This window comes from Magnolia sinica, chromosome 12 (assembly GCF_029962835.1).
Source record: "Magnolia sinica isolate HGM2019 chromosome 12, MsV1, whole genome shotgun sequence".
Taxonomy (NCBI): domain Eukaryota; kingdom Viridiplantae; phylum Streptophyta; class Magnoliopsida; order Magnoliales; family Magnoliaceae; genus Magnolia; species Magnolia sinica.
This window is the reverse complement of record NC_080584.1, coordinates 61,736,538-61,750,600: the sequence shown is the minus strand read 5'-3', so window position 1 is coordinate 61,750,600 and position 14,063 is coordinate 61,736,538. Positions and strand designations below refer to the sequence as shown.

The 14,063-nt window shown below is 38.1% G+C and overlaps 2 protein-coding genes across 14 annotated transcripts; one reads left to right on the top strand and one right to left on the bottom strand.

Moving 5' to 3' along the window:
* Nucleotides 1-262: 262 nt before the first annotated feature.
* Nucleotides 263-2,122, bottom strand: LOC131221486 (uncharacterized). 5 transcript variants are annotated; one of them, XM_058216744.1, is made up of 6 exons: nt 1,983-2,122; nt 1,756-1,819; nt 1,535-1,644; nt 1,254-1,341; nt 996-1,104; nt 477-896 (listed from the first exon to the last, which is right to left on the bottom strand). In XM_058216744.1, the coding sequence occupies exons 2-5, from the start codon at nt 1,808-1,810 to the stop codon at nt 1,088-1,090; spliced, it is 270 nt and encodes an 89-aa protein (XP_058072727.1). In that variant the 5' UTR covers nt 1,811-1,819; nt 1,983-2,122; the 3' UTR covers nt 477-896; nt 996-1,087. The 5 variants fall into 5 exon arrangements, 4 of the variants coding, with proteins under 4 accessions (XP_058072726.1, XP_058072728.1, XP_058072727.1 ...); XM_058216743.1 differs by lacking the exon at nt 477-896 and adding an exon at nt 263-383 and having other exon boundaries at nt 1,756-2,122; XR_009159307.1 differs by having other exon boundaries at nt 1,730-2,122.
* A 5,444-nt stretch (nt 2,123-7,566) lies between these two features.
* Nucleotides 7,567-13,625, top strand: LOC131221487 (oligouridylate-binding protein 1-like). Of its 9 annotated transcripts, XR_009159308.1 has the most exons (7): nt 7,567-7,888; nt 9,321-9,368; nt 11,588-11,639; nt 11,773-11,860; nt 12,064-12,139; nt 13,099-13,187; nt 13,349-13,625. XR_009159308.1 is itself a non-coding variant. In XM_058216752.1 (6 exons), the coding sequence occupies exons 2-6, from the start codon at nt 9,363-9,365 to the stop codon at nt 13,120-13,122; spliced, it is 246 nt and encodes an 81-aa protein (XP_058072735.1). In that variant the 5' UTR covers nt 7,567-7,888; nt 9,343-9,362; the 3' UTR covers nt 13,123-13,625. The 9 variants fall into 9 exon arrangements, 7 of the variants coding, with proteins under 7 accessions (XP_058072735.1, XP_058072733.1, XP_058072729.1 ...); XR_009159309.1 differs by having other exon boundaries at nt 11,588-11,649; nt 11,773-11,856; nt 13,099-13,625; XM_058216752.1 differs by having other exon boundaries at nt 9,343-9,368; nt 13,099-13,625.
* Nucleotides 13,626-14,063: the final 438 nt, after the last annotated feature.

Here is a 14,063-nt window from a genome sequence, read left to right as displayed (position 1 = left end):
TGTATGTTAGGTGGGATGGTCATCATACAATGGAAAAACACTAATGTCGCTGAACACGAAGTTTGAATGATTAGAACTATGGCCTTTCCAAGAAAAAAAGTTCTGAATATACATGGGAGTTTCTATTGCATGATGTCTTTAAAAGCATGAACATGCTTAGCTTCCTAATATACATGGGAGGCTCCCTGGAACATAAATATCAATCCAAGTCAAGATGCTCAATTAAAAAGAAACAGATTGGTGAACTACAATACACCTTGACAGCTCTAAGTACTGTCAACGAACTTGCTGAATTATCCAGGCCGGTGCCTCTGAAATACTTAGGTCGAGATATGCAGAAACCGGTACATAAAGATGGCTCTTTGATGGAATCTTCATAAGAACTGACTCATGTAATATTTAGTTCAGAAATTAGTGTTAGTTATCATTTATTGCTAATTCATTTTAAAAAATAAATCCAGAATGTACAAGCAATAGCAACTTCCAACTTCATGGCATTCATGATGCATTACATTCCCCAATAAAGGTTGCCTATACTAGCTAACAAATCAAATATTTAAAAATGATTGCTTCTGGATGAATAATTGCCTGTGGAATCATGAAAGATTTGAAAATATTCAAACATATAAGAGAACTATTCTTCTATTTTTTAGGTAGCATTTAGAGTTTACTGGCAAATCATGGATGACAGTTGGTAGGGCTTTCAGCTCTTCTAAGCTGAGATGGGCCTGACCCATTCCAAATCCCACTCAAGAGCCTTGGCCTGAACAAGATGAGCACTTTTTTTTTTTCCTTCTTTTTTAAAAATTACCAAGTGAGGTTTACAAGGCAAGAGTAAGACATCCAGGGATCCAACCTAGTTCATTCATGCACGTTACAGTCTCAGCCGTCTCTACCTGGAGAACAGTGATATTAATTTTTGAAAAAAAAAAGAGAGATTTTCAAACTGATCAATAGAGAGAGAGAGAGAGAGAGAGAGAGAGAGAGAGAGAGACTTCTTGCTCGCAGAGGGGCTTGCGCTGCATGAACTGAGAAATCTGCCCATCGAGCTGGCTATGGGAGTTCGAAGAAGGGATTGGATCCGCACTCATCTTCTTCTTCTTCCTTTATAATATAACATCACATCAGAGTTGGGAAAAAAATGTAATCCGTATAATAGGAACCCTGTTTTACAAGGGTTCCTTTATAAGGAACACTGTCAGTTTGAGGATGCACAGAAAACATCACATTGGAGTTGGGAAAAAATGATTCACCTTGCAAGAAAGCGTGTAGCTTCTGCTTCCGTAGCTTTAGGTTAACAGTACTTATCGAAACAAGACCATCCACACTATATGTTGAAATCTGGAGCATATGCAAAGTTACCAATAAGAAAATACATGGAAGCAGCTGGCTCAATCCTGATAAGGTAAGACACTAAAACAAAGTTTTTTTTTTTTTATGAAAGAAGATTGCATTTTTTCTGATCAAGATAATTATCTTGATGATTTGAAGAAAAAATGGGAGAATGAATTATTGTGGAAGAAAAGGACACAACCTCATTCATGAGACTCTTATTTACTCCAAAATTAGTAGCAGGTTCCATGTTCAAATCATTAGATGAATTTTGTTGTTGCTGTTGGGCTTCTGCTTTCACCTGGCCAGCATCTGCATTACAAATAATAACAAATTTTAATTTCGAGAACAAAGAGAGGAACTAAATATCAATAAACTTGGAATGTAGTAAGGGTACATGCTGAATAGTGATGTCATGAGCACCTGCATCTTTCGCTCCAGCTGACATCAATGCATGCTGAGCAGACTGTTGATGCATGGAATTTTGCTGTAGTGAAGAAGATGTGATAGCAGGGAGATCCACAGGTGAAAAATGAATTAAATCATGATAATACATAAATGGGAAACAATATCATACTCGAAATCAATCACTTTAAGATAGATATAGACACCTATTTCGTGAATATGGTTCAAATAAGGTTTTTCCTGACCTTCACTACAATAGGGGATTCCACCTGCTGCAGTTCTGGGGCAGCAGCTACTGCAGTTCAGCTGAATATATGCTTGAACTTGCACCACAAGAGAAGCAAATCTCTCCTATACAGATACCTGAAAATCCCTCTTCTAGGAAATCCTGGATTTTATCCACATCGTCCATGTATTTAGCCACATTATTTTAGGGTGGGTCCTTGCTCTTGCTCCAGTGTTAGACTCTTAGCAGTTCAACACCTGGTCAAGGGTTCGAGCACCCACCACACCAAAATCAGTGGGTCTATACAAGAATGGTGATTCCTTACATGTGGGGACATACAAAACATGTGCAGGATTTGTGATGATCAATGAGCAGTAAAGATTAGGTGAATGTATTTCAGCAAAAAATGTTGTGCAAATTGCATGTGACAGATAATTGTACAAAGAAAAAGAAAAAGAAAAGAAAGAAAGAAAGAAAAAAAACAACCACATACCTTTGTCACATCCTACACCCGATGTCCATGTCTATCACCGAAACTCTGCATAGTTCTGCATAGTCACAACGAACCCTAAACTAAAAACAAGAAATTGAAATTCGCACTCAAACCAGAAAAAACCCAACAGAAGACAAATCAAGAAACAGAGACATACATGTATTTAACTTCCCAATCTTGCCTAAAAGGAAGAAAGGGAAGAAAAATACACCAAGGAAATATTATATACCATGGGATGCAGAAGTTTGTGCTTCTGTAATGAATTCTGCATATGAAGCCTGACCAACAAATAACCAGATTGTACTCCTACCAGCAAGGACCTTCAAAGAGAATCCATAGTTAATGCTTATAGAGAAGATGAGAGCACCTTCATTACTTCCATATTTCCACTAATCCAGTCTGATCATTTCTTATATTCCTCTGCTTCCTCTGTTACTTGCAGACATGCCTATTAACTTTTTTTTTTTTCCTTTTTAAATTTTTTTTTTTTTTAAAGTCACAATAGGCATGTAGACATGCCTATTGATCTGAAATAAAACAAACAGTGAAAGATAGCACAAAGTACCCTGGTAAGAGTTTGAAATTTTTTTTTTTTTTTAAGACATGGCTGTGTAATTTTGTTGGCATTCATATCACCTATCTGAATCAACTAATATTCCTCCCTGCTCCCTGTGCATCAATTGGTCCCCATGGTCTACATGACCTGCCCATTATGTTTTCGAAATGGTTTCTATAGGATCATCTCTTGTAGTGAGCTAAACCTTGGTATTCCCGACTAGCATTGTTAATAGAAATTTGAAAAGTAATGTGCTACTACCCACAACTAGCCAATTTGGTAAGGCATGATTGCTTTCTCCTTGCAACATACATGTTTTCTTTGGATTTCTATCCACATCTACGGTTCCCTTGAATTGGTTAATTACCCTTTTTATGTAGATGGTTACTCCGAAATTTGTAATGCATTGACCTCAATAAGAGTACAAAGGTATGATTTCTTTGTAATCCAAAATAAACATAAATGTAATGTACTACTGGCCACAACTAGCCAACTTGGTAAGGTATGATTTCTTTCTCCTTGCAAGTAACATGTTTATTTTGAATTTCTATCCACTTCTCTGCCCTCCATTTCCACCTTTGCTACTAATAACTATAAAATTGGTGGCACTCAACTTTTTGGCTGTTACAGAGTTACAGTCATCTGTTGTTTGTCTTTTATTCTTAGTGTCTTGGTGAAAATGGAAACATGCATGTACAGAATCTGTTGCACAAGAAGCAACATCTTATGAGAAAATTGATGCAGGAAAAAAAAAATTATGCAACATATGTATTGTGAATTTACCAAAGACCAGTTCTTTGTTGAATGGCCGAATCTAACCTCAATCTTGCAAAACTTTCACCATCCATTAATATGTTACTAAGTACTTAGAACAGCTCTTCACAGGACCAACTTGCAACAATTGAAACACCTACTTACATTTCCAATAGACTGAACATGTAAGAAAGGCATCTGAACCACTTTCAACCTCTAACATAAATGATTTCAAGCTTTTGTGATATCAGCTTGTAGCCATTCAACACTCAGATAAGACTATATAAAAAGTCTTTAAAAAATTGGGAGGATTTGAGGATGCCTGCAAGGTGCAATAACACCATGTATTGGGCATGCATGACAAAGCACATCCAATTTCCAGCAACGGGTACATTTGCATTGGGCTCAGTAGTCTTACCATGATCTCTTCATACTCACTTGAACCATTTTACTCAGTAAAGGGATAATGACTACGTAGATCAAGCACAATTTTCCGTAAAATCACATCTCTTTGGCATTTTAACAAACAACTCCCCTGCATTTTTTTTTTCTAATGCTAAGGGAGAGTTAAGACAAAATAATAATAATAATAATAATAATAAAGAAAGAAAGAAAGAGAACATTAAGACATGACAAAGAGGCTACCAAATGAATAAGCCATTTTACCAGGTCGATCAGTAAAAAATCATCAACCTACAAAGAGAAGATGTAGATATGAAACAGTCAACAGAAGTAAATCTGAAATCACCAATAGATCTGGCTACTACATGTATGAATCTTTAACTAAATCTTTAATACTACAGCATATAGCAGAACTGTACCCTTCATATTCAATTGCAGATGGTGAAGGGTTGGAATGGTTTTCTGTCATCTCTAGTCCACTGCCTGTGTTCAGTCATTTTGGTGGGAAGACATCACTGTTCAGAGCTCTATCACCATCACTTCTGGAAGCAGCTTTCAATGTGGATCCTCATCTTGTGAAGCTTTTGAGGTCTGATGGGAGTAATAATGTCATTTTTGAGGTCTAAAATGCGTGGAAATGACTGTGAAGTGAAGGGAATTGACCGTGAAATACGTGGAAATGACCGTGAAGTGAAGGGAATTGACCGTGAAGTGTGTGGAAATGACCGTGAATCAACACGAAATTGCTGGGAATGACTGTGAAATGCATGAAAATGGCAATGAAGTGAAGCGAATTGACCGTGAAATGCGTGGAAATGACCGTGAAGTGAAGGGAATTGACCGTGAAATGCTTGGAAATGACCGTGACTCAACACGGAATCGCCGGGAATGACTGTGAAATGCATGGAAATGACCGTGAAGTGAAGCAAATTGACCGTGAAGTGAAGGGAATTGATTGTGAAATGTGTGGAAATGACCGTGAATCAACACGGAATCGCGGGGAATGATCGTGAAATGCATGGAAATGACGATGAAGTGAAGCGAATTGACCATGAAGTGAAGGGAATTGACCGTGAAATGTGTGGAAATGACCGTGAATCAACACGGAATCGCCGGGAATGACCGTGAAATGCATGGAAATGACCGTGAGGTGAAGCAAATTGACCGTGAAATGCGTGGAAATCACCGTGAAGTGAAGGGAATTGACCGTGAAATGCGTGGAAATGACTGTGAATCAACACGGAATCGCCGAGCATGACCGTGAAATGCATGGAAATGACCGTGAAGTGAAGCGAAGCGAATTGACCGTGAAATGCATGGAAATGGCCATGAAATGCGTGGAAATGACTGTGAATCAACACGGAATTGCCGGGAATGACTGTGAAATGCATGGAAATGACCGTGAAGTGAAGCTAATTGACCGTGAAGTGAAGGGAATTGACTGTGAATCAACACGGAATCACCGGAAATGACCGTGAAATGCATGAAAATGAACATGAAGTGAAGGGAATTGACCGTGAAATGCGTGGAAATGACCGTGAATCAACATGGAATCGCTGGGAATGACCGTGAAATGCATGGAAATGACCGTGAAGTGAAGCGAATTGACCGTGAAATGCGTGGAAATGACCATGAAGTGAAGGGAATTGACCGTGAAATGCGTGGAAATGACCGTGAATCAACACGGAATCGCCGGGAATGACCGTGAAATGCATGGAAATGACCGTGAAGTGAAGCGAATTGACCGTGAAGTGCGTGGAAATGACCGTGAAGTGAAGGGAATTGTCCGTGAAGTGCGTGGAAATGACCGTGAATCAACACGGAATCGCTGGGAATGACGGTGAAATGCATGGAAATGACCGTGAAGTGAAGAGAATTGACCGTGAAATACGTGGAAATGACCGTGAAGTGAAGAGAATTGACCGTGAAATGCATGGAAATGACCGTAAATCAACACGGAATCGACAGGAATGACCATGAAATGCATGGAAATGACCATGAAGTGAAGGGAATTGACCGTGAAATGGATGGAATTGACCGTGAAGTGAAGCAAATTGACCATGAAATGAATGGAATTGATCATGAAGTGAAGCGAATTGATCGTGAAAGTGAAGGGAATTGACCGTGAAATGCATGGAATTGAACGTGAAATGAAATGAATGAAATTGACCATAAACTGATTGAAATTGGCCATGAAGTGAATGAAATGAATTTTCGACCATCGACCTGATGGAATCTTGGAAAATAAGTAGGTTGGTTAGTTAAAGCAGCATCTGCTACCCTAAATCCCATATGGTACGTCAAGTAACTCATTTTGGTTCAAGAGATATGTTTATTAAATGAATAAAGAACGAAATGAATAAAAGAGAAAATTTTTTTATATATACTTATATATACATATTTATATAAATATGTATTAGAGAAAAATGTAGGGGAGAAAAAATTCTCCTTATATAAAAAAAAGTACAAAGGTGGAACAGCGAGTTGGGGTCAACCGGGTTTGGACGCGGTTGACAAGGCTGGGTCGGTTTTTTTTTTCCATGTTGTAATCCTATTGCTATTTATGGGTCACATCATGATGCATGTGTTATATCCGAACCGTCTATCTATTTGGTGAACTCATTTTAAGGCTGAGATGAAAAATAAGTCAGATCTACCTATCAAGTGGACTGCACCGTAAAAGGCAGTGGAGGATTGAATGTCTACTATTGAAATCCTTTCATGGGTCATGGAAGTTTTGGATCATTATGAAATTTGTTTTTCCTCTTCATTTAGGTCCTTGTGACCTTATGAATAGATTGGATGTAAAATATATGTTATGGTTGGCCTTACAAAATTTTTAACGGTGAAAATCAATTTTCCCGCTGCTCTCGTTGTGGTGTGGTCCGATTGATCTTTGGGTATGATTTTTTTTTTTTTTTTTATAATGCTCCGAAATGATCTAGAAATATGGATGAACGTTGTGGATATAATAAATACATAACTGTGGGGCCATGTAACTTTGATATCTTTTGAACCGTTCGTACAACTCGGAGATCGAGGAGCGTGAGCGCCCGTCTTCGAGCACCAGGCGATCCGCCTCAGGAAGGAAAACAGGGGCATTTTCGGGCCGTACAGCTGTGGAGTATTCTTGGAAGGAGCTTAAAAACGGTTGGGCCATATACTGGTCGTACAGTTGGGAATTTCTCTTTATATATTTTAGGTTTTTCTCTTCATCGGGATGCGGCGCACCTGATTTTTGGATTAGATGACATATAAACAGAACCCCACATCTGGGAATTTCCCTGTTGGTCGGCACTTCCTCAAATTTCATTCCCGGCGAGGCCGTTTGCTGTCTCCTCCATTCTCTCACTTCAATCCTCTCTCTCAATTCAGATCCCATCCCAAGGACAGGTACGAAACCCTAGATCGCTATTGTATCCGCTCAGATCTACCTCCACACCCATTTCTACACATTTTCATGTTAGATCTCGGAAAAACTAGGGTTTTGGGGGATTTCTTTTCATGTAAACATCTGGAAGATGTGAGAAGCGCTCCTGTTTCAATATCCCTATAAGAATCCGTTTTTCTCCATTTCTCTCTCCAGAAGATCGACGGAACCGATTTCTTGAGCAAACAGAAGCAAAATCATTCGCGTTTTTGGGAATTGCGGAAAAGTCAAACCGAGAACTGAGTCTTTTGGATGGAGGAATCGTTTGGAAGGATTCAAGAGAAGAAAACGGTAAGTGATTTCAGTTTCTATTTTCGTAGTTTTTCTTTTCCATTTAATTGAAAATGGTGTGTTTTGAGATGCGAATCGCTCGAATCCATTACGATCTTGCGATGGCCCTTTCTTCTTTCGATGTTCTTGTTATGTCTTTTGTTGGAATTGCATGAAATTTTAAGCGCTGAGGGGAGATGGCGTCTTTTGAGATGCGAATCACTTGAATCCATTCCGATCTAGCGATCACGCTTTTCTTCTTTGATGTTCTTATTATTATTATTATTATTTATTATTGTTTTTTGTTGGAATTGCATGCCATTTAAGCGCTGAGGGGAGATTTGAGAGCGAGTTTGGATGCACAATCGAATCCAATTGCAATAGTCTGGAATAGTGGAGTGTTAGGGCTAGGGTCTGCAAATGTGTTGTTTGCAGGGCGAACCTCAAACAAACGTGATGACAGTTTGTGAATTACAGGATCTTTACCATTTCCACACTCTTTCATCTGCAGTAGTAGGGAATCATTGGACTGTGAAGCATCCCTAACAGGGACTGCAGATCAGCTCATTTATCGTAGTTCAAATTCCTTCTAAGAACCATGTACCATGAAAGATTGTCCCTGCTGAATGGCACACTCTTTATCAAATAGTTATTGTGGTCTGTCTCAGGAAGGTTGGTGGCCCAGTGTGACCCAAATCCACTCGACTGAGGCTGGCAGGGTTTTGTGTTTTTGAACCCCATTTTTTTTTTTTTTTCCTTATCTTTTTCTTTTTTCTTATGGGATTCTTGGCATGTGAAGTGATGAGAGGGTCACTCGCAGGTGGAGGCTCCTGCATCTCACGTTTTCGTCACTTTTTTTGGCACTTTATAACACTCAATCATATTTTCTAGGGGAAAAAAAGAAAGAAAGAAAAGAAAGATTTGATGAAATGGAAGGGTTAAATTGAACAAGTATGATTTAAGTCGCAAAATATGGTACCCTTTTTCTTTAGATCAGTCACAACTGACACTTGAATCTCTACAATCAATCTATTTTATAAGAAATATCATTTTTCTGTTGGCCTTTGGTGATTTTTAAACTCTCCAAGGCTCCTTGAAAATTCAGAGGGGAGATCTTCAGGTTCAAATTGAATGTTTGCGAGATCTCCTCTACTTAGGCTTGTGTCGTTGGAGTTGGGGTGCCATGAAAGTTAATGATTTGGCTTTTTTATTCAAAAGAATTAAATGTTTGCTTTGTGAATACATTCTAGATCTTATTCAACCCCATCTTCTATGTTTCTATGGATTAACGTCTTTCCTCTATGGCCTGATGCTACTAATAAAATATGGTTTACTTGAATAGTCTCCGTGGATTTAGGTTCGGAAAATCTTTATGTTTCGATCTATTACTTTGGATCTTCTTACCAATACATTCTGCTTACATATTATGTTATTATTTTTTTCTTACTTGTAGCCAAAAAATTCTCCTGTCGAAGCATTCTCGGAGTAGATATTGATGCTGGTAAGTTTCCGAAATTTAACCCTCTTTTGTTGGTGACTTTCTTATATATACTAGAAAATTTCATTTTCATTTTTTGTTTCACTGGTTTAATTTGGTTTGAAGTTAGATATGATAATTCAATCTTTTTAAGGAGAGAATACTAGTGATGCCAGATTTGGTTGCTATTTCATACTGCTGATGGGAGGAGTGTTTCTCATGTTCTAAGCACATACTTGAGAATGATAAAAGTCCCTTGCCAAAAGTTTTATGGTGCATATGATGTTAATATAGGAAAATTTTAAGTGGATAAACATTTTAGAACTGTCAAGAACACTTATAAAGTTGTACATGACATTTGAGGTGTATTGGAATCAAGAAGTTTCCACATAATGTTCAGAGCCTTCTAATGGACTTGCGTGAGTGAATTTTCATTGGACTTGTGGTTCAACTAGCTGAGGTGGTATGCATGTGCAAGCTAAGATGCTCACTAGACATGCCACACCGTGGGAATGCCCTGGCCCAAAGATCATGCTATCCACTCATTAGAGAATTGAACAATGCTTCAATGTGCATTTGTGGTCCATATGTGCCTGCCGGATATTTAGGCTATGGCCAGTGTTTTAAATATCGAATAGCGTGTAGCGTAGCATTCACCCCTCCGAAGAGTGAGACATCATCTACCACTACATATAGATTTTTAATTAAAATAATATGAAAATTTGGGGAAAGAGTAAATATAAAGACAAAAATAGCAATTGACTGATTTAATATTGTCGTTCATATTATTTCACTAAAATCATTGAAAACAGTAACTAATTTTTACGAAAATAGCACATGTAAGAAGATTAAAAACATTTACTGTTTTAGTGAAAAATAACATGCAATGTATTCTAAGTAGCGTGTGATGCATGCTAAATGTGACTTAAGCTATTTTCATGCACCACGTAGTGTGAAGGCTATGCTGTGCAACATATCGTAAGCTTTTTAAAACACTAGCTATGACATCTAAATGGTGGGTTACATGTTTGCGTCATGTTTCCTGCAAACCTGCATGTGTCCCATTCATATTCCTCTTATGTACAACAAGGTTTGGTGGGCATTCTCAAGAATTTATCTTTTGATCTCAATCTGTTAGTTGACCCCAGTTTGGTTTTTGGGGAATTCTTTCCCTGGATTTTATGTTTCCTGGGGAATGTTAGAGCTGGCCTGGTATTTTTTGGGAAGTGATTTAATTTTGTTTGGTTGATACACAGCTTTCCTAGAAAAACCTGGGAAATGGAATTCTTGGAGAAGAGAAACCAACCAAAAAGTTTGAACCAAACTCTTCTTCTTCTTCTTCCTCTTCTTCTAACCAGGGAATTGCTAACCCAGGAAATATGCCAGCAGCCAAACACCCCCTTAAGTTCAGGGATCAAATGATCCTAGTGAGAATGTACTCATCCCTTGAATGAATCTTTCTCAATGTTACCAAAATGTGATAATATGGCTGCGATATTCAAATAGGACTGGATCAGGCAACTTCTCATTTGAAGAAAAATGAACAATTTTCCCTTTGAGAATATTCACATTTCTGGAGAATATTTCGAGTTACTGTTTTTTTTTTTCATTTGATTAGAAGATTTTGAATTTTTTTCTTTCTTGATTGAACTAGCTGCACATTCCTGGAGAATAAACAAAATTTCACAAGTTTATCCTGATTTTTATTTTTATTTTTTTCTTGATTTTTTTTTTTTTTTTTGGATTTTATTGTTGTTGATAATTGCTTCTATTATTATGGAAATTCTTCTAACAATCACCTTTTTTATAAGATCTGGAAATTGCAGTTAAAAACCTTTGAATTTTCATGGATTTCTATATATTTTTTTTCTTCATTTGGTTGAAGTTGCAGTGGCTTTCTGGAAAATAAACATAATCTGAGTATTGCTTATTTATTTCGATTTTTTTGCGTTCTTTCTGTTACCTCTTCTTAGGGAAATGGTTGTACTTACTGAGTTTTTTTTTTTTTTTTTTTTTTCAGCCATTTGGGAAATCATAGTTTATTTGCCTTTTTATTTGGATTTTGTTTTTCTGATGTTGCATTTTGATTTATTTTTTCTGAGGAACTTTCATTATTGCATTGCTGTCATTTTTTGAGCAACTGTTGAATCGCATTGTTTTTCCCCTCAATTTTGAGGAATGTTTTTGCCTTCATAACACAGTTTAGATTTTGATTCTCAAATTGTGGCTTCTGTCTTCTGCAGTTACGCTCAGGCAATCAAGGTAAACTGGGCATATGCCAGTGGCCAGAGGGAGGTTACTTCAGGTTACTATTTGCTTCCATACTTGTTTCCTTTCTCTTTTACTGTTCTTTATTTGTTGTTTCTGTTGGCACACCATGGTGCTTCTCTCCACTAATCATTCTTGATGTTGTTTTCTTGTGTTTCAGGCCACTTCAACATCTTTGTTGGCAACCAAAGTCCTGAAGTCACTGATGGGACTCTGTTTGCATGCTTTTCAGTGTATTCCAGCTGTTTGTGAGTTCCCTACTGCTTTTCAGAGTACTGCATTTGATAGTTTGTAGTGTTTGCTGTTTTTTTTTATTCCTGGTTTTGTCTTTTCTGGAGGAAGGATGAAACTCTATTTTTTTCTTGTTTTGCCTGAGTAAACTTGGGAAGCTTCTGCTACTGCATGTGTTGATGTGGTTATAAACTTGGTGTCTACACAATTCTCTTTGCAGAGATGCACGGGTTATGTGGGATCATAAAACTGGGTGCTCAAGAGGATTTGGCTTTGTTTCTTTCTGTAAGCAGCAGGTATTATTCGCTATCTTAGTTATTAAAAGCCTGTAGTTGACTTCTTCTTCTTCTTTTTCAAAAGCCTGCAGTTGACTGATGAATTATCCATCAATTTCTGAGGTGGGACTGGGGCATGTTGAGTATTGATTTCACTAATTGTAATAGAAAACAGACTCGGTATTGGTAATGGAAGTGAGTTAAGGGCGTGTTTGGGCAGTGGGATTAGAAGGGATTAGGTGGGATGGGATTCATCTGGTCCCGTGCCAATTCCACTCCATGTTTGGGAAGAATGGAAAAGCTTGGAATTAGATTAGATGGAATTGCATTGGGTCCCGTGCCAATTTCACTCAATGTTAACAAGTTGTGTAGGTCCCACCATGATGTGTGGGCTATATCCACACCGTCCACCCATTTTTTGAGATTATTTTAGAGCTTGGGCCAAAAAATCAGGTAAATCTAAAGCTCAAGTGGACCCCACCATAGAAAGCAACGGGGATTGAATACTTACCGTTGAAAACTTCTTTGGGGCCACATAAGTTTTGGATCTACCTCATTTTTAGGCCCATGCCATAAAATGAGGTTCCAAAACAAATGAACGGTTTAGATATATAACACGTGTGTTATTCTCAGTAATTTCAAATGATGGTGGGTATATTCATTCAATGTACTACTGTATTACCAACAAAGCATGACATTAATCTTAGCCCATGGCAACAGGGGACAATCCCCGCCATGGGTAATAATTATGTTTTTTGAATCCCATCTCACCTAATCCCTTCTAATCCCACAGCCCAAACACGCCCTAAGTGAACCTAGTCAGCAGCTGTTCAGACTCTTGATCCATTTGCTTGCACATGGACACCCATGACTGAATTAAGTAGAGATATTTCATCCAATTTGTGCATGTATGAGATCTCTAACCAAGAAGGGTGTGTGTCAACTGACGAATGTTCTCTGCTTCCATCGTCACTTTGCAGATGGAGGAGGTCAAGAGAATGTAAGTGCCGAGGCCCCTGAAAACAACCCTGCATTTTCAACCGTCTATGTTGGTAATCTTGCACACGAGGTAAAATAGAAGAACTGAGACATTGTGTTGGCTGCATGGTTTGTATAATTGAGAGAAAAAAAAATGCCCCTTAAATTGATGCCCATGCTTTGCAGCATGTTTATTTTTATCATCTGTGCTGGCATTTCCTGTTTTTCCTGTTTCAATGGCCAATTCGTCAGGCGACTCAAACTGAACTCCATCGCCAGTTTCATTCTCTTGGGGCTGGTGTCATTGAAGAAGTGCATGTACAGAGAGATAAAGGTTTTGGATTTGTAAGGTACCAGTACCACACACATGATCAAGCAGCCCTGGCCATGGAATCTATGTTGGCACCTGGCAACTTAATCGGGTGCCCATGGATAGCTGCAGCGTTACTCAATTAGCAACTGCTTCCCAGAATCTGTCACAAGTTGGACATATAACTGTTTCCCATGAATGGATTATAAATTAATTAAAATGAATGATTGTGCACAGGTTTATAAATTGATTAAAATGAATAATTTAGCCTCAGTTGTTGAGAACTGAGGTTAAAAATTGAATTTAGCCTCAATTGATGCTAATAGAGGTTAAATTCATCTTTAGCTTTAGTTAGCCAAACTAAGACTACAACTCCCGTGGCTTTGAGGCAATTGAGGCTAAAATTTGGATTTAGCCACATTTCAAGACAATTGAAGTTAAGAGAAAGAAGTGTTCTTTTAGCTTCACTTGAAGAACCGAGGCTATAAAAGCTGTTTTAGCCTCGGTTGCCAAAACTAATGCTAAAGCCTTTAGCCACTGAGGTTCCATCCTCAGTTTGGATAATTGAGGCAAAATTGAGGTTAAAGGCTTTAGTCTCAATTTCTAACCTTTTTAGCCACAATTTTGAACGGAGCTTATAAAACAAAGTGGGATGTC

Bases quoted from the DNA above. Each gene is read 5' to 3' on its own strand.
- LOC131221486 (XM_058216743.1), bottom strand. From the start codon at position 1,888: ATGTATTATCATGATTTAATTCATTTTTCACCTGTGGATCTCCCTGCT. The intron at 1,645-1,755 runs GTGCTCATGACA...TTTGTAATGCAG, and splicing joins AGCTGGAGCGAAAGATGCAG to ATGCTGGCCAGGTGAAAGCA. The intron at 1,342-1,534 runs GTTGTGTCCTTT...CATATGCTCCAG, and splicing joins ATAAGAGTCTCATGAATGAG to ATTTCAACATATAGTGTGGA.
- LOC131221487 (XM_058216746.1), top strand. From the start codon at position 11,620: ATGCCAGTGGCCAGAGGGAGGTTACTTCAG. The intron at 11,650-11,772 runs GTTACTATTTGC...CTTGTGTTTCAG, and splicing joins CCAGAGGGAGGTTACTTCAG to GCCACTTCAACATCTTTGTT. The intron at 12,140-13,098 runs GTATTATTCGCT...GTCACTTTGCAG, and splicing joins TTTCTTTCTGTAAGCAGCAG to ATGGAGGAGGTCAAGAGAAT.